This window comes from Tenrec ecaudatus, chromosome 5 (assembly GCF_050624435.1).
Source record: "Tenrec ecaudatus isolate mTenEca1 chromosome 5, mTenEca1.hap1, whole genome shotgun sequence".
Taxonomy (NCBI): Eukaryota; Metazoa; Chordata; class Mammalia; order Afrosoricida; family Tenrecidae; genus Tenrec; species Tenrec ecaudatus.
This window is the reverse complement of record NC_134534.1, coordinates 19,320,800-19,348,473: the sequence shown is the minus strand read 5'-3', so window position 1 is coordinate 19,348,473 and position 27,674 is coordinate 19,320,800. Positions and strand designations below refer to the sequence as shown.

At 44.4% G+C, this 27,674-nt stretch overlaps 1 protein-coding gene across 4 annotated transcripts in view; it reads right to left on the bottom strand.

Annotated features, from left to right (window-relative positions):
* Positions 1-1,022: 1,022 nt before the first annotated feature.
* The window catches only part of TAF2 (TATA-box binding protein associated factor 2), a 76,151-nt gene continuing 49,499 nt past the window's right edge, over positions 1,023-27,674 (bottom strand). The window contains exons 24-28 of one of the 4 annotated variants that reach the window (XM_075549327.1): positions 15,448-15,677; positions 13,541-13,696; positions 12,940-13,045; positions 10,136-10,258; positions 1,023-2,435 (exon numbers count right to left, since the gene is read on the bottom strand). In XM_075549327.1, the coding sequence (XP_075405442.1) occupies positions 2,161-2,435; positions 10,136-10,258; positions 12,940-13,045; positions 13,541-13,696; positions 15,448-15,677 (890 nt within the window). In that variant the 3' untranslated portion in view covers positions 1,023-2,160. The remainder of the gene's footprint in view (positions 2,436-10,135; positions 10,259-12,939; positions 13,046-13,540; positions 13,697-15,447; positions 15,678-27,674) is intronic. The other 3 variants (XM_075549329.1, XM_075549330.1, XM_075549331.1) reach the window with 3 other exon arrangements.

Here is a 27,674-nt window from a genome sequence, read left to right as displayed (position 1 = left end):
CATCCCTTATGGCAATAAAGGGAAGCCATCAAAGTGCTCTTCGCCCTTCCCCTCTGCGATGCCTCGGGCTGAGAAATGACGGGAGTTCCACAGGGACGTCCTGCAGAGCGTGTCTGCTTCGTGTGACACGTGCACACGTCAAGACTGGCCCCAGAAAGACACATACACGGGGGCTTCACCACCGTCATGGAAAACCACATGCTCTTTTCATTCCCACCAACTTTTGAAGTCCCCTCGGACAGTCCCGGCAAGCAATGACCCAGCATGATGTCATTCAGGTTCTCCATGCGCCTCTGTGGAAGGGGGGGGGACCTCCACGTGAGCTTCTGGGTTGCATGTAATTGCCTCATTTCAAAAGTGTAATTTAAAAGTGTGCTGAGAGGGAACTTTGGCACATTTGTTCCTAACTACCAGCTGAAATCGAGGGCTCGCCATCAGAAGCATACAAGTAAGAAATACACACACACGAGGGGCATCCATTTTGGTCGATAACTCTCACTTGCCACTGTCTTCCGACAACACAAATAACCCTTCTGAAATGGGCCCGTTGCATTGGAAAAGCTTAGGATTTTATATTTGGTATCATTACACTGTAATAAGAGATATTCGATAGAGACATTTCCTTTCAGCTCACCACCCCTCAGTAAATGACTGTCATCTTTAAGTAACTGCCACTGGGGTCTTCACCATAAGGTCACGTTCTCTTTGCACCTGACACTCCGTGTCAAAGGCCTCGCTTTCCCAACCCGAATGTGCCTCTGAAGAGACTGCTTCTCCTGCCAGAACTTTACCACCTCTGGCCAGTGCGGTCATTCTTCCTGTAAGCCAGCCCAACTCTCACCTGGCCAGAAAGTTCTCCTAAAACCAAACCTGTGGATAGGGGTACTGTACCGATGGGCGTAAGTATAGTAAAGTTTATGGGAACAAAAAGATAGTGTACACACACACACAAATGGCTATCTACAACCAAAAAGATACACTGGCAGAATGATCTATTTTTAGAGTTCTTTATTAAACAAGTTAAACACAACTAAAAGTATATTTAAAAGTCCACTGTTAATTGGATCCTTTAGAAATAATTATTCTGGAACAAAGTATTTCGTCAAATTTTATAATAAGAGAAATGATAAAAAACATCGCACCAGTCAAGAAAACACTTTAAAACAATAAAGCGCATAATAAACTGAGAAGATTAAAACACACATCCATACAAACTATTCAAGTATACAATGAAAACACTTCGTAGCGGCTTTGAAAGGGTTCTGGATTATGCTCATGTGGGGCCAGAATTACCACGTCCAACTGAATAAACAGTATGCAAACTCACTTGTTTACAGTAACAAACTGTGTTATACAAAAATAATTTGAGAATGAGTATGTGCTGGGTGGATTAATATTGTTAAATTATCCATACGGGGCAGAGCACATTTTACAGATGAACGTACTCAGTTAGACTTAATGGAGGGAGAGGGGGAGGGGGAAGCTGCCTCACCAAGAAAAACAACAAAACCTTACATAATTTCAACATCTTGATCTGGAACAATTGCGGACTTGACAGTTCAGATAAAATGCCGACATCACAGTCACTGAATGGTACGATTAAAAGAGAGTCATTCAAGATTAAAACAATAAACAAAAGAGTTGCTTCTGGAATTTTCAGTCACTTAGGCAAAAGAAAAAATATTTTTATTCATAAATCCTGCTCCGGACCCCACAAAACCCAGTGTAACAGAGAAGTGCACACACCGTCCCCTGGCCTGCAGCCTTGTCCAGCGGCGTCCGCCAGGTCCCACCGTGGCGTCACCCCGGGTTTGGCAGGTGGCTCTGCCCACAACAGAGCACCAGAGCACTAGGGTGGCTGCAGCACCAGAGCACTAGGGTGCGTGGGTCGGTCAGCGGCCATCTGACCGTCTAACCAGCAGTTTGCTGGGAGTGTTTCAGAGAGGACAGGGGACTAAAATGGCTGAGCGCAAACAGTACACTTTTCCAACTAGATCTCAACTGTATCCATAATGTAAATCCAATACCGACAATTTAAATGGAGTCTGAATTTCCATGAGGCAGCGCCTGTTCTTTTTGTCTTTTTATAGATCCCTGCCTTTTCCATTCTCTCTGGGGCAAAGCGGCTACTCCGTTCTCAGAGCTTCTCCCTGGGCGGCCTCAGTCGGAGAGGGAGGGGGAGCGCACGGACCTGCTGCTGGCCGGGCTGTGGTAGGTGAAGGGCTCCTTGTCCTTCTCTTTGCTGTCGTGCTTGTGCTTGTGTTTGTGCTTGTGCTTGTGCTTCTTCTTCTTCTTCTTGTGCTCGTGGTGGTGGTGGCGGTGGTGGTCGCTGTGCTTGGAGGCGGCCGGCTCCTTGCTGAACACCGAGAGTGGAGCGGTCGCTGTGGCTGCCACTGCGGGGTGCATGCTCATCTCCAGAGGCGACAGCTCTTTCCCTTCCAAATGCAAAGCACACAGATTAATTCCCCTTGACAGAAGGGACCGTCAAATGACAGACGGCGAGGGGGTCAAATGACAGACAGTGAGGGGACTTGGAAGGACTGGCAGTGTAGTGGGCTATGCATTAAGGGGCCAAGCGCAAGGTCAGAGGTTCTAACTCCACAGTGGCTCCATGGGTGAGAGATGAGGTGCTCATGCTCCTGTGAAGATCTAAGGCTCAGAAACTCAAAGGCACAGGAAATTTTTTTCGTGTGTGTGGTGGCACGTTGGTGGGGGCGAGGGGTGTGCCAGGCTTTTAGCACAAGAGAAAAACTGACACCATTTCTGTCCTGACAGATGATTCACATAGTACGAACACAAATTTACATTAAGTGCTGATGTCAGGTGCCGCAGCGACCCTATGCACAAAAGAGCCAATCACTGCCTGGCCCTGAGCCACTGTAATGATATTTTTACTTACATCATAATTTTATGTAATTAGCAAGAGCTAAATAAATGGGCTCTCCAGTGGACTCACACAGAGAGACACAGTCCACACCCCCTACCGAAACCCCTCGTGCGACGGAAGAGGGAAGAATCGGGAACGATCCAAAGGATCCTTTCAGTTCAGTCACCAACAAAGATGCTTTATCTACGAAGATGGATTACCTTTTAATTCCAGTTTTCCATGACGGTTTGAAGGCCCCTCGTGCAGTTTTAATTTAGGTTTCAAACAAATGAGCATGACTATGCTGCTGAAGGCATAAACCTAACAGGCCCCCAGCGCACAGAGTCAGATGTAACAAGAGATCTCAGAGCCGTGTAAACAACGCCCTTGAACTCCGCTCTCACTCTGCGGTTAGTCACGTCCACAGCTTCGCAGCTTTCCAGTTGGCAGGCTGCACTCTAGGGAGCCTGGTGTCCTCCTCTGTGTGGAGGCAGCGCTCGGTAAGCACATCCTGAACACCCACCTGCCAGGCTACCTGGCCTGCAGAGAAGCCAAGGGTTATGCTAAGCCCTGCACTTCCCAGCAGAGGGACTGCCAAACGAACAACCAAGTGTGCGTGCGTGCACTCTTTCCCAAAGAGTTCTGAGAACCACTTCAAAACGGAGTCAGTCTCTTGCCTAGTAGTCTTACATTTTGTAGGAAAAATACACTGACTGCCAACCCTGCTCTTCTCTTCATTTGCATGAAGTCTATAGAGAAGGCACGGGAGGAGCGGCTCCAAGGAAAGCAGGACAAACAGTGGATTTGTGGGTCGGACAGACAGCTCTAAGACGAGACTGAGGCACTGGAAAAAATGGCATGGAAGTTAAAGTCAGGGTCAAACAGACTGAGGAATCAACTTAAGAAAAGGCTTTCAATTTCAAAGATGGGGCAATTTGCGGATCGATAAAGATAATAACTGTAGAATGCTACAACTATTCACAAAAAACGCCTCACACAGATCAACCCTGCAGGACAGGGTAAAGCTGCCACCCTCTGTGAGTGTTGGAGACCTTGACACTTTACTGGAGAAGAAAGCCTCTTTCCCCCGAGGAATGGCCTGTGGATTTGAACGGCCGACCTGCTGTTAGCAGCCCCACGAGTAACCACTCCACCACCAAAACTTAACACACATTTAAATCCGAGTTCATAAGGATTCTTTAATAACAAAGGACTGATTGATTGATCACCATAGGAGGATGCGAGTCAACCAAGTCACTATTTGAAACACTACTAAATACACCACTTCTCTCTCTTTTCTGCTGGGAAAACCATTGGTGAGGCGAAATTTAGCTTTGCAGGACTGGGTCTGCTTGTAGCAAGGGATGGGAGGATGCGGCCTCGAGACGAGGGGACCACAGGTATCAAAGCAGCGAGTCGCCCCTTCGAGCCAATAGACAGTACCACACGCTCACAGGAAGATAGCCAGGTCAACTATGCCAAGCGTGTATCACTAGCAAGATACACACTTGAAAATTATAAATCAAACACCTACTTTCCTCAAAAATTACATGTAAGGAAGAAAAAATGAAAAGAGAGATTGAGCGGAAATGTTGGACCAAATGAGATGTAAAGGGCACATCTGGAGCCCTGGCAGGTGCTAACAAAAATCAGCAGTTCAAAGCCTCCTGGTGCCCCACTAGAGACAAATGAGGCTTTCTCCTTCCACAAAGATCAATCGCTTCGGACACCCCAGGGGCAGTTCTACCTTGTTCTTTGGGGTTGCCAGGCGTCAGAACTGACTCCAAGGCAGGTGGTTTGGTTTTGAAAGGGTTTATCAGCAGGTGCGTGGATCGTACCACTGATTCAGGAAACTATTAAAAAGAAAAGCATCATTTATAAGTCAATTGATAGTCCCTGGATGGTACAAAAGGTTAATGTGTTTTGCTGCTAACCAAAGGGATGGACATTTCAGGGGGGCCACCAGGGGCGCCTTGGAAGAAGGACCTAGTGATTGATGTCTGACAAACCAGCCTTTGAACCCAACAGAGCTGTAGAGGGTCCCAGTCACCTCGGAGGGCAACTGCTCAACTGGAGGAGTGAACCTGAACACTCAAACTGTGGCTAGATACTTAGGGACAAATTACTTAATTAAAAAAAAAAGGCACTGGAGCCAGAATTGTTTAAAGTCCTTAGAGACACATAGTTAAAAACGTGTGAAAGAAATGATACAATCCCTTGGGGGTTAAAGGACCCTTTCACAGGGGTCGCCTAAGACCATCAGAAAACACATGAATATATATAATTACATATTGTTTTGTGATTAATCACTATGCTTTAATTATGTTCACTTTGTAACAATGAAAATATATCCTGCATACCAGATATTTACATGACGATTCATAACAGTAGCAAAATGACAGTTATGAAGCACCACCACATGAGGAGCTGTATTGAAGGGTCGCAGCATGAGGAAGGTGGAGAACCACTGCCCTGGGTGAAGGCACTGATTAAACACAAAGGGTCTTAGGGGTGGTCAAAGCGCCCTTCTGGTTTAAATCCACCTGCTTCTCGCTAGGGGAGACACGAGAAAGCACATGTGTTTCCTAAAGACTGCAGCCTTGGAAGCCCCACGGGGCAGCTCAGCATGCTCCTACAGTGTCCGAGTCATAACCGGCTCACTGACACACAACATGGATTAGACTCCAGGCTGACCACGGGCTGATCACGGTTTAATCTAGAAACTGGATACATAAGGTTTGATTCACTAGTCTACATTAGTTTTCCACAAAAACATCCTTTAAAAGGGAGAAATTAAGGCACTTTGGCAGCCAGTATAAGCCTGTTCAGCTGCCAGGCATCAAGCTTTCAGTGGCTCATTCACCAGAAATGGACCGCCTAGCTCTGCTTGCTAACATATAGGGGCAACAAAGAGAGGAAGATCCTCAAAGAGATGGTTCGCCCATTCTGATGTGACTGCAGCAACTGGGCTCAAACACAGCAATCGTGAGGATGGCACAAGACCGGGTGCTGCTTGGTTCTGTTGTACATACCCTCATCGTAAGCTGGAGCCAACTGGATGGCACCTAACAATGAAACTGTCAGATGGCACGTGGTGGCATCGTTGGTTACTGCTAGACTGCTAACCACAAAGTCAGCAGTTCGAACTCACTGGCAGCTCCTTAGGAGAAAGAAGAGGCTTTCAACCCCCCTTAAGATGTATAGTCCTGGAAACACGCAGGGACCAGTAATAGCCTGCCCTATGGGGTCTCTAGGAATCACTAGCCTTTAATCTAAAGTGACCTTTCCATGGCCAATGACAATGTTAGAACAGAAGATGGAAAAAGACAGCAAAATTGATTCAATTATCATAAAACTCATTAAAAGTAAACAAGATCAGAACAAATAGTTACAAAGATGGGCTCATTCTTAAAAATTGCGCTGTTCTAGCCAACATGAAAGCTTTCCTGGCGACGGAATGAAACACAGCGTCAGGGCTAGTTACAGTCAACTCACCAAATGCAAAATAAACACAGAGGCAAGCTTTCCAGCCCATTGATAAAAGCCCCGATAATGCGGCAAACAACCTACTAGTGCTACTAAATTCACCCGCATCAGTCAGGTTTAAGTTTAACACAAAACCTGCAGTTTCCACGAGGAAGAGTGCGAGGCCTGTTCTCTGGATCCCTCAGGTCACTGTGGGAAAGAAGGTGTAGACAGACCATTTACCCTTATACTTTAAGGGAAAAAGGTCACAGGCGGCTCTTCATGTTGGGGCTCCAAAGAAAGCCCTTTAGGACAAGCTCCCCCCACGTCCTCCGGACCGACCCTGCATTAGCCAGGGCTTTCTGACTTAGGCAAGACAGCCTTCTGGCAACCGGCGGCCCTTTATGGGCACCTGCAGACACCAGGCTTCCTCAAGAACCGACTTGGGGTTTTCTGCTCCTCTGCCCCTGCTCTGAGTAGGGCGGGAGGAGGGGAGCACCATGGAGTATGATCACCCCATGTTCCCTTCCTTTACTGCAGGGGAGGGAAAGGAAACAGATGAAAGAAAGGGCCCTGGTCACTTCTGGATTCTTCACTCTCAAATGAATTCATGTACTCCCGCCCTGACAACCCATCTTAACCCACTCTTCTCCTCAGCATCGGCAAGGAAAGGGGAAACTGGAAGGGAAGGAAGCCCCGACCTATCTGCCGTCATTTGCAAGTTTCCACCCCTTCTTATCTTACCCAAACCCCAATCCTTTCTTGTCCCTCCCAAAGGAGGTCTGTCATACATTCCAGGCCACCCGACTCCCTGAACGCACAGGGCTCCCTCTCAGCTCCTGACTAAATGGAACAGGCTGAAGCTGGGATCCAACCGAGGTCTGGATTCAGGAAGGGAGGGATTAGTGAATGGAAAGTGGGCCCTGTTCAGACAGGACTCGTAGAATCAGTGGACAGAGTCCTAACACTGACAGAACTGTCTCAAGAAAAGTCAGGAATACAAAATTTTAAGTGAGATCTAGTGATGTATGAATAGTGCCAACAGATAAAAAAATCTTATCAGGCTTTTATAGACTTACTTGAAAGACGCGTCAGGCAGATGAGCTGAAAGTGGGCTAGTACTTCCATTTGTGAACACGCATTTGGAATCACAGCTTCCCTTGTCAGGCCCGCGCCTCCCTCTGGAGCCCCCTCGTGCAAACCAGGCCACAGTGACGGCACAGCCGAAGAAGATGCTGGCAGGTGAGCGAGAACGCCTAAAGCACAGGTGCCCAACCTTATCTGGCCTACTGCCCCACTGGGGAAAAAAGACACTACCCCAGGCCCTCTTGACAAAGCCATCATCTGAGATGCAATGAGGGCATCTGCTTCTGTCACCCTGTGGAGCATTCCAGGATCCCACCCCACGCCCCCGCCCCGAGGCAGTAGTGTCCACTCTGGGACACTGCTTCTGACTTCCCGAAAGAGCTCTGAGTGCCCGTCCCTAGAAGTGCTGCTGCCCCGAGGGTTCCATTCTCCTTTTACGGGAGTCTGCAACACGACCCTCTATCAAAGGAAACTTCACTGAACACTGAAGATGCCACTGCTGAGCTTTAGCACTGCTCAGTGGTCTCAGGAACAGAGTAACACAGGAAGCTACAGAGACACAGGAAGGAAGCTACAGAGACACAGGCTAAAGCTCAGACTGTACTGCTTTCCTGGTCTCCATCACCAGCCATGCTCCCTAGGCCCGTCCTCCCAGGTGTGGCAGTCACCGACTGAGAGACAAACCACATGATGAAGACACACCGACAAACAGACTCAGATTCATAACTGACTGACACTTGAAAATCCAGACAAGTTTTTTTCTTTTTTAAACTTTAAGATAAAGGAGACAGTCAGAACTGTCACTCTCAACTGCAGGTCTGGTTGCTTAATGCCCATTTAGGAAACATCTAACCGCATAAACTTCTGTGTTCCCAGAGGATTTTGTTTTTCTGAAATATGTAAGGAAAAGCAGCACTCTTTTTTTGCTTACTATTGCCTCTCCGGAAAGGTTTCAAAGACCCCAACACAGATTCTGGCAACAGTGGGCCAGGGGTGGGCTCCAGGCAAGTGAGGTAGAGGCCCTAGCTCTGGGGAGAGTGAGTGGGGTGAGCACGCGCCCTCCCTCTGATCTCGCCCCCTGCACTACTTCACCAGCAGCGGCCGCGGCAATGAGGGTGACTGCAAGTGGGCTCCATGAGGCTTCAACACGCACAGCATCCTGCTGGCAGCAACGCACACCTACACGTCATGAAGTTTCAAACCTCTAAACATTACAGTGCTTACGAATCTAGAAGATTTCTTCAGAATTTCTAACGACCCTTTAGCAAGTACATAGTGATAATAGAACAATATTACATCCCTCCCCCCAAAATCTGTATAAAACCGCCAGAGGCTACGAAATGTCCTCAAAATAAAAACTCGCTTAACCAAGCTAAGGGATAAAGCTCCCAGCTGATGTCTTTTTGAAACTTGTTTTGCGTGGCTCTATTATAGTAACTGCATACAAGGAACCAAAAGATATAAGCAACTACCAGTCTAGGGCAGCGGTTCTCAACCCCTTTGGGGGCCGAACGACCATTTCACAGGGGTCACCTGATTCATCACAGTAGCAAAATGACAGTGATGAAGTAGCAATGGAAAGAATTTGACGGCTGGGGGTCACCACCACATGAGGAACTGCGTGAAGGGTTGCAGCGTGAGGAAGGGTGAGACCCCCTGGTCTAGGGTCTCAATACTACAACTTCTTGACGTGTTACTTCTGTTTCAAGTGTTCTCACTGTTGAGCTCTAAGCCCCTCAACTCATTAAACAGTCCGTCTTTGTTTACACCATAAAAAAACACGGTGCATAAAAGCAAAATCCATCAGTTGGAATATAACCAGAAGGTGACCAATGTTAAAGTCTGACTGATGACTTTTGGATAAGTTTCTCCTTAAAAATGACTTTGCATGTTCATCTTGTTTACACTCCCTGTTCCTCCAAATGTTGACAAGTGACTCTGTTTTCCTGGGAGTTCATCGGCACTGACTGTTTGCTCTCTATGGGGATTGACATCTCTTTTTCTACAAGCAACAGAGGAACAGGGTCAGCAGCAAAGACGAAAGCAAAGTCGCTGTTGTCGAGTGTACACTGCCTCAGCTGGCGCTGCCGCGGACAGGGCAGCGTGGGACCGCCGCTGGGCTTCCGAGTCTGTGACCTTCGCAGGAGCAGAACCCCTGTCCTCCTCCCATGGCATAGGCAGAAGTCAACGTAAAATGGGGGAACAGGTTACAGCACATCTGACTTGGATTACCTTTATCACAACCGAAACCCAAGTAGTCTGAAATAATGTACGTACAAGAAAGATATTTTCTAAGTACACCATCAAGACGTCATGCCCGAATCACCGATTATAGGACCTCTCGGGAGGAAAACAAATGGCTGATTTTTACATTTTAAAAAGGCACTAAGTCATAGGTTTGATGGATTCTCTCAAAGTTGGCCCATGTCTCTGGAAAACCACCAAGAGCAAACGTCCCACACTGGTCATCTTTAGGCAGCACGAGGAGGAGTCTCCTCCTCCTTCCAGCGTTACTGTAACTCCTGCATTTTGTGTCACAGCAAGGGTACGTTGCTTTGGGAAGTGACCCGGTCCAATGTGCAATCGTCCTCACTGTCAAAGAAAAGCCTGCACACCGGCATCCGCTTTAGCTCAGTGCTGCCGTTTTACACGAAGAGTCACTCCAGGGAGGGTGCGGATTTAGTCTCAAGCAAGCTAAGTAAATGCAAGGAGGGGTACCTGCTCCTTTCCGTGCAAGCTCCATTGCCCACGGGGGCTTTGTGGTGGGCAGGCCTTCGCAGCCTGATGAGAGCTGAGGCAGCGAAGCCGACCGGGAGCTGGCTGGCCGGAATTTAGCGAGTCCTAGATTTCCAAACAAGAGGAAAAAGTGATTTCACTTCCTTATTCCTCGAGAGAAGAAAAACGTTTGACCTGCTTTGTAGGTTAACCTTAAGATCAGAAACAGCAGAAGCACAGTGGAATTCTAATAATAAAAAAAGAATACTCTTTTAAAATTATTCAAGATTACATCTGATTAAATTCTTTGTCATTGTTCCTATATGCCTAAATTTGAGAACATCATGGTTTTATGAGACAGTAAGTTCAAATGACTTGCTTATGTTTCACTAGATTTAATATTTCAGGACAAGATCAATGTCATAATGTTAATATTCCTGTGGAGCTTTACACACAGGGAAGCTTACCCTGTCGCTGACAATGTTGGTGACTGATTTCTTTACAACATATACTTGGCATACAGATCAAAATAAATCATGAGAGTGAGAGAAGACATTTAAAATCGGAACTACTGGCCTCATGGTCTCATGGAAGCTGCGTCACCCCAGGCATCGGGACAAACGAGCTATGCAATCAGGGCATGGCACTGTGTCCATGTGTGGTGCCTACCGTCTGCCTCTACCTGGCTCTTTCCCCTTTGCTCAACCTCCCTTCTCTGCGAACTGGACAGAATACATTAAAAATTGTGAAGATTGCTTATAAGAGCTAAAAAGTTCATGGCCTCTCCCTCTTTTCAAGTACGAACTCATTTTGCACCTAAAGCCAGTTCTGAAACTTTACTAAGGAGCGCTAGCCTAGCGGCACAATGGTTAATAAGACTTGGCTCCTAACCATAGAGTTGGCAGTCTGAACCCACCTCGTGGTTCTATGGGAGAAAGACTAAAAATTATAACCAAGAAACCCAATGGGGGCAGTTCCACTCTGACACTTTTTTTTTTTGAGGGGGGGGTTGTTGGGCGGGGGAGTGTCATGAGCTGGAAACCAACTTGATATCAAACAACAACACAACAGCAGAATGTTACTAGTTTCATTATAAAATGCTCAAAACCAAACTCACTGCTATCAAGTCTAGATAGTGAAAAGTCATTTCAGCCTGAAAACTCAATTAAAACAATACAAGTACACCTGAGGGTAAAGATCATAAAAGACAAAAGCACCTTGGGATATAAACAATCTTTGCAAATAAAAAGAAACAATATTCACAAATAAAAATAAGTCATTAAAAAAGGTTGTTGAAAGAAGCCTAATTTAGCATTTCATAATTACTTAACTAGTATTTTAAAACTATAATACTAATGACAATAAAACATCGCTTTAAGACCCAAAATCAAAGAAACAAACTCACTGCCGTCCCATGGGTTTTTCCCCCAACAGGACAACAGCCTGCTCCTTTCTCAAGGGCAGCAGGGGCTGTTCAAGTCAGGGTTTCTGTGGCCTTTCCAATCGTCTCACATGCCCGTGAACGTGGACACTGTATACGGAAGACCGAAGGACCACCAATACGTTTGAGTTGTGATGCTGTACCATATGGACTGGCCAAAAGGACAAACAAATATGTCTTGGAAACGTATAGCCCCAGACTGTGCCTTAGAGGCAAGGGTGGTGAGGCTTTCTCTCAGACTTGGGACATGCTGTCAGGAGAGACCAGGGCCCGGAGAAGGGACATCGTGCTTGGTAAAGTGGCAGGGCAGCGAAGGAGAGGAAGGCCCTCCACAAGAGGGACCGACCCACTGACTGCAGCAATAGGCTCAAGTACAAGAGCGATGGTCAGCACGGGGCGGGGCTGGGCAGGGTCTCAGTCTGTTGGGCCTGGGGTGCTATGGGTTGGAACTGACTCGAGGACACCCAACGACAACAAAATGGGTTTCTAGAGGAGCCCTGGTGCTGCTGTCAGGTGAGCAGTGAACTACTAATCTCAAAGTGGAAGTTTGCTCTGTACGAGAAGGATGAGGCCATTTGCTTCTCTAGAGATGCACAAGGCCTTTGAAATACTTTATTGGGATGACAGTGAGTTTTACATACTTTTCTTTTCTGACTTTCAAGTGCTATTTTTTTACTTACCCTTGTACATCACAACCCCACAGTGTCATAATGTGTCAACATGAACATGGGGAATAACCAGGGAGACACAGAAAGCAATTGTGTTGAGGGTGGAATTAACTTTAGTCAAAAACATTTTAATGTTAGAACCTTCCCAAGGACAAAGTTCAGAAGGCAGAAAGTTGGGAGAGGTGAAGGAAGGGGAATGGGAAACCTAGGGAGGCAGCGAGTGTTGTTACATTGTGAGGATTGCAATCAATTACATCAAACAAAATAGGTATGAGAGCTTTTGAATGGAAAACTGATTTGCTCTGTAAACCTTCACCCAGTTTCTAATAAGTCATTAAAAATCTGTTTCTGCAGTTATATTATTTTAAAATTCTAGTATTCTATTTTAAAATGAAATCTACCAGTAAAATCACAAGAAAATAAAACTTCTAAAAGGAATCCAAGGAACAAATTTTATATATTAAATATGTATTTATAATTATATGTAAAACATTTAAAAATTTATAAGCTATTATATATACCAAATAGTAAAGACAAAATAATTTTATTTCTTTTCTTATACATAACATGATATAATCTGTTAGATTATATCATAGTGTTAGATTATATCATGTTATGTAATTTAAACTTCTGCCCATTTGAGATGAGTGAGCCCCTCCCCCCACCGCTGCCCCAGTCACTGCAGTGCAGCCCCTCACCTGGAGCAGGCGGCCTTTCCAGCATGTTCAAGTGATGAGAAATGAAGGCCTGGCTGTCATGAACAGTATCCATGTCAATTTCCTCCTCGTCCTGAGAATTTGAGAACTAAAACACACACACACACACACACACACACACACACACAAAACACAAAAGCAGAGGAAAGAATTGTTATATAATTTTTGCCTCTCAATCTTAATTCTTAAGCAAGATAGCAGAAAAGCCTTTAGGAGATGCCCCCAAATAATCTTAAAAGGAAAAGCAGCATCTTTACTCAACAAGAATTTCAAGGAAGAATGCAATTTCATGGTCCAGCCCCCCAAACTGATTGGAAGTCATTGGGAATCAACAACTACTGAAAGCTATCCCTCTGCTGTGGGAAGCCGGAGCCCACGGTGGCAAAGTGTGCGCACGTAGTTCCTCCCACAGACAGAGAGGAGCACGTGACAGCGAAGTGCAGACGAGTGGTCGGGATGTCTTGGACGGACACTGGGGCTGTGTTATGATTCGGTCTGTCCCAGTGTTTTGGCTAAGGAAAAAGCACGACAAGGACTCAAAAAGAGTGACAAGAAGGCGAACATCCTGCACTGTGTTTCTTACTCGGATTTTGAGTTTGGCTTTACTGCTACCCTCATTCTTCTCCAGTATTTGACCGGGCTCTAGTGGGGGCCCCAGTGGTGTGCCAGCCTTCCTCTTCACTCCCTGCTGGGGAGCTGCTACATTACATGATGCTTCCTGCGCAACGTGAGCCTCTTCCTGCGGTAATATTCAAGATCAAAATTACATTTCCGAAGACAAGGAGCTCATAGAATCGCGGAAAACTAATAGCTAAAAAGCCACCATGCAAATGAGAGCAGGCCCAGAGGCTGAAAGTTATCAGCAATGGGCTCAACATAATGTAACCCTTTCCTGTCTGCCACTTTTATGGTTGTCTCGTGGTGGAGGGGAGGCTTAAAGAGAATGCGTGGACGTGAGCTTCTAGCGCTTTCCCCGAGAGCATACGGCTCTTGGTGTGCTTTCTACTCTGACCCTGAGCGCGACTAGCGGGCTGTTGAGAACAGAAAAATAACATGTCTGAGCAAGATGTAGAGACATTATGTTCCACAGGTTTAGCAATGAATTTCAGACCTGAAGGAGGTCTATGGGACTTCTTTCCTTCCCCATGGGAAGCTTTGTCCACTTCTTCCTAACTCAACACTCTAGAATAAATTTAAAATTCACAAGAAGGATTTTATTTCATAAAATCTGAATAAGAGAAATTTAAAATGACCAACTAGCTTTTAGGGAAACTGAGCTTTCCAGTCTCAACACGCCAGTAGGGAACTGCCGGGCAAGTCATCAGGTCTAAATATTGGTGAAAAACGAAGCCTTAAATGTTAGGGGTATTTTGTCATCGGTAAAAACATCACCTGTGGAAAATCTGTAAATTCTGTTACATAATTAGCTGTACGCATATGCATCCTAAAAGCCCCTCTACAAAGAAGGGGTTGGCAATTTTATAATGCATAGCTATAACAAAACTTTTGTAAAACCGCACATATATAAATGACAAACAACACCCCACAATGCAGTCTCTTCACAAGTCAGTGGATTACTCATTCCTCTAGCTATTCTTTGTATCCGTCTTTGTTTCGCTTCAGCTCATTCAGCTCCCTAACAACCTATCTATTTACCTCATCCACAGGGGCTTTAGAAAGTTCATGAAGAAATGCCATGATCTTTTAAATCTAGTTTTCCACGTCCTTTTTAAAGAAGCCCCTTCACATCATCTATTTCTATATCTATTAACTACTTATCTGTCGAGCTGCCAACGTACTTAATAGAGGGGGCTTCAAAAAGCTCAGTGGGGAAAAAGACAATGGAATTTTTTCTGTGAATGTTGGGAAGTTCACTCATGCACCTGCCTGCCTCCTCACCTACCTACCCAATTCAACAAGCAGTTGCCAGACATTTCACAGACATATGGCAAGCCCTGGTGGAGCTGGGGGTTAGATGTTGAGCTGCTAACTGCAAGGTCAGTGATTCAAAGCCACCAGCCACTCAAAGGAAGAAATGAGGATGTCTGCCTCTAGAAATACTCACAGCTGCTGCAAGCGAGTCAGAATCAGCTCGATGGCAGTGGGTTGTGAGTTTAGTAACATACATTTAGAGGTGAGCTAGGTATCACTTACAGTAAACCGAAAATGACAGGTGTGCTGGGTTCAGACAGATCACCGTTCACAGGTTAAGGGTCATAGGTTAAATATTTATTTTCCTTCCGTGCTCTGACACCTGGGAGGCATATCTGCACAAGAGGAGCAAGTGAGCCAGCGGTGTCTCTTGTGCTCCGAGTGCCTAAGCTACACAGCCGTCCGCAGCTCGGGACCAGCGTAAGGAGCTCCACACACGCCAGCGGCCACGTTGTTAAACAGTAGAAAACACTGGGCTGTGGCTATGAAAATCCGCCAGCCAAAGAAAGAGGTCTTTCTCTAGAAAGCCAGTCTCTTCAGAAACAGAGGGACTCTTACAGGGTTCTGGAATCCAAGCAGCTGGAGGTGACTGCCTGCGCTACTCGTAGCATCGAGGTTGCCGCCTATGGTCTCAGGGATGATGGTGGGATTCAACACAGCTTTTTTCTCTTTCAGATTGAGAACCAACCCGAGCTCTGGCAAAGGTAAGCAGGAAGGTCTACTGAGGCCAAAGAGAGTGAAGTACAAGTCCACCGCACCACAGCGCAATCTCCAGTCGTGTGAAGTACCTATCAGGAAAAATAAAGAAATGAAAACCGATATGCAGACCCTGAACCACACGTATCAGCCACTCTGGGATCTACAGAGAAGAGGGATCCATTGATCTAGGCTTCTCTGCCAAACACCGTACCCTAAAAATTCACCTGCACCACATATTTAACAAATGGTCAGAGAAACAGAACGTGTCAGCAAACAGGAGAAATCTTGTCATTAACTATTCTTATAAAATATCAGATCATCAACAAGAAAGATAGCATTCTGAAATCACTTCTTCTAGCCTAAAACCTTTCTTTTTATTGCTGCATCCAAATAACTCTTTCACTCTCATCCACTCGCTTTTCACTGTGGCTGATTTTCCCCTTCCTCAGCTGCCCGTCAGGAGAGGACTGCAGGAGCCTCTGTAAACCCTGTCACTAACCCAACTCTCCAGCTGTAGAAACGGCGACTTCCAACTTCGAAACAGGGGAAGGAAACACAAAGACTACATTATCTGGTAGCCACAATTCTAAATCTTGGACTTACTACCAAGGAGGTTAATACTCTGCTAAACACCATTACATTTGTTTTTCATACCAAGTATTTCTTGGGTCGGGGGGAAATCCCAGAAAGCAGCAACCAAAGGGGTGGCAGTTGCAGTAAAACATGTATTTGGCCAAAATAAGACTGGTATGTAGAAAGTTAATTCTTTTTAAAAAAACATTTTATTAGGGATTCATACAACTCTTATCACAATCCACACATACAGCAATTGTGTAAAGCACATCTGTACATTCATCGCCCTCATCATTTTCGAAAAAGTTAATTCTTAAAGAAATGGGCAAATTAGAGAGCCGTTCTTTCTGTTTTCCTGGGTAGCGTTGGTTTTTACACCTCCCTGGGTTTGGGTCCCAGATTGCGGCTCTGTGCACAGCAAGGACAGAGCAGTGTGCACGACACCACAGGTCTTCCCTACTCTCCTCTCGTCCCAGCAGAGCAGGCCAGGGAGACAACGCTACTCAACAGAACTGCCGGACGTGACGGAGCTGCCTTGCCCCTGGGGTTAGACAATCTCGAGGACTACACGTTCGGAATGATCTAAAGACGTCAAGGGAATAGAAGAAATATGGCAGTTCTTCTGGATGAGAGCAATAAGCCCTATAAAAGGCGTACTGTTATAAGTTGAGTTACTAACGGAAAGGTTGGCGGTTCTACTCCTCCAGTGGTTCCTCAGGAGACAGAGGAGGCTGTCTGCTCCTATAAAGATTGAACAGCCTTGGAAACCCAAAGGGACAGTTCAACTCTGTCCTGCAGGGTTGCTATAAGTTGTAATCGACTTGATGGTAGTGGGGGGAAATTTTTACTTAAATCTGACCAAGAGCTGTGGTTTCAAAACAGCTTTATGTTTAAAGGAGAAATAAAAAGTATAGTGAAAGCCATGACAGACTTCCTCTAACAGAGTAGCAATTATATATAAAGGAAATTCATATTATCATTTCACTGAGATCAAATTCGATTAAGCTTCATGCTAGGCATCTTGTAAGTGTTAATGCCTTGAAAGGGCAGTCACCTTCCTATTTGAGACGTCCTCGATTTTGCTGCTGTTTGATAAAAAAACAGACTCGCAACCTCGCTGGAAACAGACAAAGAAGCAGTAGCTTCAAAGGCGAATCAGGTTTCTATGTAATAAAAACTACAAAGGAACTACAAATGGAAAGACAAGATACAATGCAGACAGACATTTCTCACGGGAGTCCACTTCCCATCTCTGGAAATACACATCTGGCTACTTCACGGGTCTGAAGTGCGTAGCTTTACTTTCAGAGGCATTCAGATTCTCGTGTGGTCTTAGCAAAGGTGCCACCCTATGAGGGATGGGAACGATTCGGAGCCCAGCACACTGGCCCCCGACTTATGCAGCGGTGTCACTAGGAGAGATGTGAATAGTTGGTATTTTATCCACAGGAGGAAGTAGAATGGTTTGGGGTACACTGACACTGCTTGCAAGAAAAGGAAACTTTGAAAATCAGTATCGAGTCATCTGTGCTACATATGTCATCCTAATTCTGTGCATGTCATATACGACATTAAAATCAATCAGGCAGATTCAACGCGGCCTAGAACGCAGGAGGAACATCGTAAAGATAAATAGGCACACACCCACAGGGTTTTGAGGGGCTGGGGGCTTTTGGCTTACCTCAGTGGAAGCCAGCTGGGGCTTGACCTTGGCCCCGCCACTGTCTCTGCCAGAGCCAGGAGGATTTGGAGCCTGTAGGGGGGCTTGGTATCAAAACAGCCGCAGTTTGCCCCTGCCTGCCTCAAGGCAGGGACTGGACCCTTGCAGATGCACCGGCAGGGATTGGGGTTCAGCTACATTGTTGCTTTTGTTTCAATCTCTCCTCTCTGTCCCACCCCCCATAAACCCCCCACCCCCACTCTTGGAGGGCTGCTCAGGGGCTTTTTTTCAACTCAGCAGCAACTTCCCTTGCCTCAGGGCAGGGACTAAACCCTTGCAACTCCAGGGGCCAGGATCAGGACTCAGCTACATAGTTCCTTTTGTTTCCCTGTCTTCTCTATATTCCCTCACAGTCTGAGCAGTCTTAATTTTAATTTTTTTCTCCTCTTTGTCTCTTTCCTGTCCTCTCACACTCCAGTGCTGACCTCCAGACCACTCTCCTTAGCCTAGGGCATTTACACCTGTGCCTCACCCAGTATGGTGAGCAACACCCTGTGTGGCTAGCCCGAGGCTACAGCTTTCCCTCCATGTGATACTCTGCCCAACTTTTTAGCTGGGAATTCCTGCCTGTGTGTCTGGGGGCATAAAGCAGCAAGGCCAACACTTGTCAAAATTCGAAGCAGTTGCAGGAACCTCTGCCTAACCTCTACAACACACCAGCCTTCTGGGGCACTTCCCTTAGCAGAAAGCCACACGAGGATAAAATGGTAGGTTAATTCCAGAGTGAAATTAGCTGTAGGCCGTTCAAAGTATTCCTACAAGTCTCCCAGAGAGAGCCAGTATTCTTCAACTCCCTGGAAAATGGCACCTGGCTCCTCTAAAACAATGCAACGCATACAGCCATCAGCCCCAACGACCTTAACGAAAAACAGGAGAAACAAAAGGCAATGACAAAAGATGTCCCAAACATAACAACATGCATAGAACAAGCAGACACTGACCTGCCACAGAAAGAAAATTTCAGAATGCTGCTTGGAGTCATATAGGATATGAGGGAAACAATACAGAAAAAGGATGAAATGATAGGAGATAAAATCTACACACCAAGGAAAATACAGGTGCTTAGGGAGGAGATAACAAAAACTAGTAGCAGAAACACAGACCCCGAGAATCAACTGAAGAAGCAGAGAACCACATCAGTGCCTTGGAGGACAGCTAAGCAGGCTTTAACAAACGTAAACAAAAATCTAATAAAATCACCAGGGAAGCTGAAGAAAACTAAGCGCTATGTCTAATGCTATGAAGTGGAGCAACATTAGAATTATCGGCATACCAGAGGAAGGCACGACCAAGAAGTCATCTGCAACAATAGTGAGAGAATTTTTGGAGGAAAATTTCCCCAGCTTAATGAATGAAAACCAGGCAACCATTCAGGGAGCTGGAAGAACACCAGCTAGATTGAATCCCAAGAAGAAGTCACCAAGGAACATAATAAACTATCCAACTTTGAGGAAAAGGAGAAAATCATTAGAGCAGCTAGGGAAAAACAAGCAATCACATATAAAGGTTCCCAATTAAGTATATGCTCAGACCTACCAGCATCAACTATGAAGAAAAGGAGAGAGTGAAGCAACATATTCCAAAAATTGAAGGAAAACAACGTAAACCCAAGAATATTCTATACTGCCAAATTATCGATAAAGATAGATGGAGAAGAGTCTTCCCAGACAAGGAAAAACTCAAAGAATACGTTAGAAGAAACCCAGCCCTACAAAAGGTCCTTGGCGACCCAATATGGGCAGAAGAACAACACTCACCAAGCATAAAATAAGAGACCGCCACATAGAACAACCTCACCAAGAGGGCGACAAAGAGAAAACAGACCCCAAAATAGCACTGGCTCAAGAATGGAAAGAACTGAAGAATGATGCACACACACACATGCACTACTGTCTAATGAGAAAGGAAAGTAGGAAAAGACCCAACACAAAAAGTATAAGATGACACAACAGAGTCTGCAGATGGAGAAAATAACGCTCAATATCAACGGCCTGACCTCAGGCATTAAAAGACTGAGACTAGCAAACTGGATTAGAAAACTCAACCTATCAATCTGCTGCTGCAGGAGACACATCTCAACGCTACAGATAAAAATAGGCTGAGAAGCAAAGGCTGGACAAAGACATACCAAGCAAACAATCCAAAGCAAGCAGGGGTTGCAATTCTAATCTTGGATAAAATCGACCACCAAGTGCAAACCATAAAAAGAGATAAGGAGGGACACTATATAATGCTCAAGGGAATTGCAAACAAAGAACCACTAAACATTGTAAACATATTCTCCAAATGAGACTCAATGAATACGTCAACCAAATACTCCAAAAGATTAAAAAAGAAATCATAGCCTCAACAATTATAGTGGGTGACTTCAACACACCGCTCTCTGAAAAACATAAATCACAGGGAAAGAAACTCAACAAAGAGGCTAGAGATCTACACACTACAATTAGACAATTTGACCTGCTGGATATTTACAGAGCTTTTGATCCAAATACAAAATTAATTCACATTCTTCACAAGCCCCCATGGCACATATTCAAAGATAGAAGTCTGCATGATATTAATGTGCTTACATTTATGTAGATTCGCCTTATGCCCCAGCATGTGTTCTCTCTGACCACTGTGACATAAGGCTGGAAATCAACAAAAGGTAGAAGAAGAAAATAAGAGCAAACAATTGGAGGATTAACTCTCTACTACAAAAGGAGTGCACAGATCAGAGATGAAATTAGGAAATTTCTAGAAACCAATGAGAATGTGGACACGACGTACCAACATTTATGGGAGACAGCAAAGGCAGTTATCAGAGGAAGTTTCATAGCAATATGTGCACACCTGAGAAAGGAAGAGAGACTCATGATTGGCATGCTGGCACAAAATTTACAACAACTACAGCAGAGCCAGCAGGACAATCCTACTAATAGCAAAAGTAAATAAATTATAAAAATCAGGGCTGAGATTCAGGAGAGGGAAAATAAGAAAACTATGGAAAAAATTAATGCTGCTAAAAGTTGGTTCATTGAAAGGCTAAACAGAATTGACAGACCACTGGCAAACTTAACCAAACAAAGGAGGAAACAAATTTCAATAGCAAGAATAAGGGATGAAAGAGGAGACATTACAACAGACCCTAATATAATCAAAAGGATAATTACACAGTACTACAAAGGATTGTACTCCAATGAATTCAACAATTTCGAAGATATGGACAAATTCTTGGAAAAACAAACCCTCCCTAGACTATCCTTGATGGATGTCAAGACTCTCAACAGACCCATAGCAAGAGAAGAAACAGACAAGGCTATCAAGGGGCTGACAACAAAATAATCCCCTGGACCAGATGGCTTCACTGGACAATTCTAGCAAGCATTTAGGAAAGAACTAACACCTATCCTACACAAACTCTTCCAGAACATAGAAAAAGATGGCAAACTCCAGAACTCCTTCTATGACGCTAATATAACTCTGATACCAAAACTGGGCAAGGATCCCACAAGAATCAAAACTACAGACCAATATCCCCAATGAACAATGATGCAAAAATCCTTAACAAAATACTGGCCAATAGAACACAAAAGTATATAAAACAATTAATTCACCATGACCAAGGGGGATTCATACCAGCGATGCAGGGATTGTTCAACATACAAAAGACCATTAGTATTATTCAACACATTAACATGAAAAACTATAAGAACCAAAAAAAAAAATTAAAAAAAAAGAAAAACTTTAAGAACCACATAATAATATCAATAGATGCAGAAAAAGTATTTGACAACACCCAACACTAATTCCTATTTAAAACACTTGAGAAGATAGGAATGGAAGGAAAATTCCTCAAGACAATACAAGCTATATATGAATAAACAACAGCCAACGCGGTAATCAATTGATAAGAGACTAACATAATTCCATGAAAAAGGGACCAGACAAGGATGCCCCTTGTCCCCACTCTTCTTTAATATTTTGCATAAGGCAAAATAAAGACATCAAAGGTATTCGTCTGAGGAAGGAAGAGGTGCAACTATCGTTATTTGTAGAAGATACGATTTTATATATGGAAAATCCCAAAAGTTCCACAAGGGGAGTACTGGAAGCAATATAGGAGTTTGGCAGAATGGCAGGATACAAAATTAACAAACAGAAGTCCATCGGTCTGTTATACACATTGGATAAGACCACAGAAGAGATCAAAAAGGTGGTAACCTACGCAATAGCCAAACACAAATAGAAATATCTAGGGATATACCTAACGAAAAGAAGAAAAGAGCTATGCGGGGAAACCTATAGAACACTATTACAAGAAATCAGAACAACCTCAACAAAGGGAAGGATATTCCATGCTCGTGGTTTGGAAGACTCAATATAGTCATGATGTCAGTCCTGACAAAATCACTACATAAGTTTGAAGCAATCCTAATACAATTACCCTCATCTTTTTCAAAGAAATGGAAAAACTGATTACCAACTACATATGGAGAGTGAAGAAGCCCAGAATTAGCAGAGAACTCCTCAAGAAGAAGGACACAGTGGGAGTGCTTGCGTTACCTGACTTTAGCACATACTATACAGCCACAGTTGTCAAAACCGCATGGTATTGGTAAAATGACAGATACTCAGATCAATGGAAAAGAACTGAAAACCCAGAAATAAAATCAACATACAGACAACTGATCTTTGATAGGGCCCAAAAAATATCAAATGGGAAGCAGATGCCCTCTTTAACAAGTGGTACTGGAAAAATTGGATATTTACCTGCAGAAAAATGAAGCAAGACCCTTATCTCACTCCATGTGCAAGAATAAACTCAAGGTGGATCACAGACCTTGAAGTTAAACCCCAAACTATTAAGGCCATCGATGAGGGAATTGGGACCAACTTGAGAACTTGGGCACAGGGAATTCATAGGCTATCAGAAATAGGGAAGGACACAAACACAGAGGAGGCACAAATGGGACAAATGGAATATACTGAAAATAAAACACCTGTGTACATCAAAAGAATTCACCAAGAGAGTAATAATAAAGTCCACAGGCTGGGAAAACATCTTTAGCAATGACACATCAGACAAAGGCAGCCCAATTAAAAAAATCAGAAAGCAACAAGTGTCAGAAGGGCTGTGGGGAGACAGGAACTCTCATCCTACATATCTCCTTATCTACATATGTACCTATCTATCTTATATACACGCATATATACCTATATAACTACTTATCTTTATATGGGGGGGAAAAACAACCAAAAAACCCAAACTCACTGCCATCCCAAGCCTGTAACTCTTTACAAGAGTAGAAAGCCTCATCTTTTCCCCAAGGAACAGCTGGTGGTTTCAAACTGTTAGTCTTGTGGTTAAGAGCCCAACATGTAATCCACTATGCCACCAGGGCCCAGTGAAAAAAGAAATCTAGTAACTCATGTAATCCACCATGCCACCAGGGCCCAGTGAAAAAGGGAATCTAGTAAATCATGTAATCTACCATGTCACCAGGGCCCAGTGCAAAAGGAAATCTAGTAACTCATGTAATCCACCATGCCACCAGGGCCCAGTGAAAAAAGAAATCTAGTAAATCTTGTAATCCACTATGCCACCAGGGCCTAGTGAAAAAAGAAATCTAGTAAATCTTGTAATCCACTATGCCACCAGGGCCAAGTGAAAAAAGAAATCTAGTAAATGGGGTAAAATATTAAGAAGTGTTGAACCCAGCTGAAAAGTATATGAGTGCTCATGGTCTTCTTCAAATTGAAAGAAAAAAAAAAGTGTGAGGAAGCAACAGTTATTCAATAAAGTGAAAGTAGAGGAAGGGACATGAAATCAAGGTGTCCATACACATCTGTGGGCTTTCAGGAGAAACTGCTGGGAGGTGCCTCCAGAAGCTCGCACAGGTCAGGTTCCGTGGAGGTTCCAAGCAGCAGAACCCAGCTGCCAGACCCTGGTGCCTCCCTTCAGGTTACCAACAGCCCCGGGATTGTACCTCATTCTGAATCTCTCCAGTGCCTTCCTACCAGAGGCATGGCAATTCACTGACTGGTGCGTGTGCTTTAAACTCCAGGACTCCAGGATTCCCACCCATCCTTCGTCCGTCTCTCTCTCCACTGACTTGTTTTCTGTGCCCTGCTCCTCTGCTTCCTGCGACCAGCAATCTCACATCAAAAAGTGTCTGAAGTTGGTGAAGCGCACCAACGATGATTTCGCTAAAGTACTTGATAACCACCTCATTAAGACGGGCCCCGTGGGTTTCACACTTGTCTCAAGTCAGCACACCTCAAGTCCATGAGGAAAATCAGACAAGCATAAACACATGAGTACAATGAAACCTCGGGGGTTTACTGCATTTTTCACAAGAAGGAAATGAAGGAAAGATGAAGAAGCAGGGTTCATTAGGACTTAGTAGGCCTAATGATGTTCCAGCTCAGGGGTCCTCAAATTTTTTAAACAGGGGGCCAGTTCACTGTCCCTCACATCTGTTGGAGGGCCAGACTATAGTTAAAAAAAAAAACAACTATGAACAAATTCCTATGCACACTGCACATCTTATTTTGAAGTTAAAAAAAACGGGGCAAAACACCTGGCGCGCCAAATAAATGTCCTCAGCAGGCCACATGTGGCCCACAGGCCATAGTTTGAGGACCCCTGTTCCAGCTCCTTCTGCTCCAAGGGAATTCTGATTACCGACTAGAAAAATAATAACCTTCCAGAAGATTGCAAGCAATGGGTACAATTCTCATGATAAAATGCTGTTTTAAAACTTTCATTACCACTGTAGCTACTTCACACTAAACTTTGTGTTTGTTTTGTAAAGAGGTCAATTATAGCCAAATCTGAATACAAGGTGTAATGGAAGTGTGTAATGTTTTCCTTTAATATTTTTCCAGATGAACTCTGTAACATGATTTGATTAGTCTTAATAATAATAATAAAAGGCTTAAAACAAAAATGGAATTCCCTCCAAGACGCTGTTCAATGTGGAGGAGCTAAGCAGTCAGTTCTCCCTTGCCTCTTCACAGCCCAACATCTGAAGTGGTCCTAGACACGAAACCGAGAACTTCTCGCCTCCCAGTGATGAACGTGAGGCCGCCTGCTCACCCACATCTCTCCACCGCTGATGAGTCTCAGTGAAGACCTGAGCAGTAAAGGATTCACCTCTGTCAACTCAATGGCCTGTTTGGTAGAGAATACAGGCAAAGAGCGTTCCCAAAAGGTCATTACAAAGACATAAAAGAGAGAAAGAGCAAAGTGGGTATCAAGAGACCCTGTACACAGCGGCTAGAGCAAAGGAAAGAAACGACGGAGTCAAAGTGCTGAACAGAAATTTTCGAAGGGCAGCTCAAGGAGACAAAGTAAAGTATTATGAAATATGCAAAAGCCTTGAGTTAGGAAACCAAAAAGGAGTTATACAGTCAGGATATTTTAAACGGAAAGAACTAAATAAAAAAGGCAAGCCTTGACTTGCAATACTGAGAAATTCTATAGGCAAAATATGGACGGATGCAGGAAGCGTCAAAAGAAGACAAAATACAAAGTCACGACCAAAGAGAACTAGTGAACATTTAAGCATTTCAAGAGGTGGCATGTGATACGGAAGGAAGATGCCCAAGCTGTACTGAAGAGATTAGACAAAAACAAGGGTCTAGGATTTGGACTTCTACTTAACCTGCCTTAGTACAAGAACAGTTTGTTCTATAATAATGTGGCATTGTATGATACTCACCTTCCTGACAGCAACACGATTGCTGAAGACAAAATGGGTGCATAAGCAAACATGGTAAAGAAAGCTGATGGTGCCCGGCTATTAGAAGATACAGAGTTCTGGGTGCTTAGAGGCTTGTAATTAAACAAGCGGCCATCTAGCCTGGAAGCAACAAATCCCAGATGGTAGAAGCACACCAGCCAGTGTGATCGTGAGGTGTCGATGGGAGACGTCCCAACTCGATGTGGATTGGATGCAACGGAGACCCAAAATCCCCCTGCAAGATGATTGGACAGTTCCTCTCAGAAGGCCCACATGGAACGGATGACAGAGCCAGCGTGTACCATGGCACTGATGAATCACATGACTATCCTCTAGTTCGCTAACATTTCTTCACCTACTAATAAGGCTTTTATGTGTTTTACCTCATTGATCACGTTAGATTTGTGTATGTTCGTTTGTATATTTAGGATCGCTCAGTACATGAGGCTCAAGATGGATGAGCCCTCAGAGACAGTGGCAGGAGTGATAGGTCCCTGTAGCACGGGGAGAGAAAGGGGTGGGAAGCTGATAGCATCGATGATTACATAATGCCACCCAATGGGATTGAACAGAATTGTGTGTGAATGGATATACTGGAATGTGGTAAGTTATATCAAGAAAACTATGATTAAAAAAAGAAATCAGTGTACTGTGTAACACACGGGGCACCATGCATCAGAAATGACTTGATGGCGAGGGGTTGGGATTTTTGTTTTGTTTTGTTCTTAGGTTTGGCTTGAGATTTGGCTTTTTAAACATATTTCAATTCAAAAAAAAATTAAAAACCGCTGTATACTTAAAAAAAAACAAAGCTCTAGGAATTGACAACATGCCAATCGAGATGTTTCAACAAGCTAATGAAGCACTAGAAGTACTCATTCATCTACACTAAGAAATTTGGAAGACAGTAACTCAACAGAAAGCTCAAATTATAAAATCGTATCATTGACGTAACACGCGATCAAATTTAAATTTTGCTGAACATCATTCAACCTTTGAAGCAGTACACAGACAGTGAGCTACCAGAGGTTCAGGTTGAATTCAGGAGAGGACATGGAATAAGGGATAGCACTGCTTAAATCAGAAAAAAAACCCAAAAAAGATGTTCACTTCAACTTTGACTATGCAAACGTTACGGATGACAGTGTGAACCATGACCAACCGTGGCAATCCCTGAGAAGACTGGGAATTCTAGAACACTTTACTGTGCTTATGACAACCTGCCCAAGGTTCAAGAGGCAGTTGTGCTAACAGGATGAGGGAATATCGCATAGTTTAAAGTCAAGAAAGGTTGTGTGTCAGGGCTGCATCCTCTCACCATACTTACTCAATCGATATGATGAGCTAATAATTAGAGAAGCTGCACGTTATGAAGAAGAATGCAGCATCACACCTAGAGGAAGGTTTATGAGCAACTGTGATATGCTGGACAACACCACCTCGCTTGCTAAAAGTGAGGACGACTTGGAGGACTTGCTGATGACGAGCGAGGATGGCTACCTTCAGGATGGACTACAACTTAATAGAAAAGAAACATCCTCACAACTGGACTGACAGGTAAGTACCACATGATAACTGGAGCAAGGATTGAAGTTGTCATGGACTTTATCGTACTTGGATCCACTATCAATGCCCATGGAAGCAGCAGTCAAGGGATATGGAAAACCAAGGATGTTAACTTGAGGACTATAGTGCACCTAAACTAAACCGCTGTATTATTTTCCATCATCTCATAGGCCTGTGAAAGCTGGACACTGAAGAAGGAACATTGACAAAGAATCATGAAGCACCATGGGAGCACAGAGAGCAAGCAGATGTCTTGGAAGTCACGACTCCGTCTCTCATTCTTGGACATGTTATCAGGAGACACCAGTCCCTGGAGGGCATTAGGCTTGGTAGAGTTGACGGGCAGAGGAAAAGAAAAAGATCCCCAACAAGACAGACCAACACAGCGACTACCGATGGGCTCGAATGTGGGGATGGTGCGGCAGGGCAGGGTTTTGTTCTGTCGCACAGATAGCAGATATGGGTCAGAACCAAATCGATGGCACCTAACACCAACG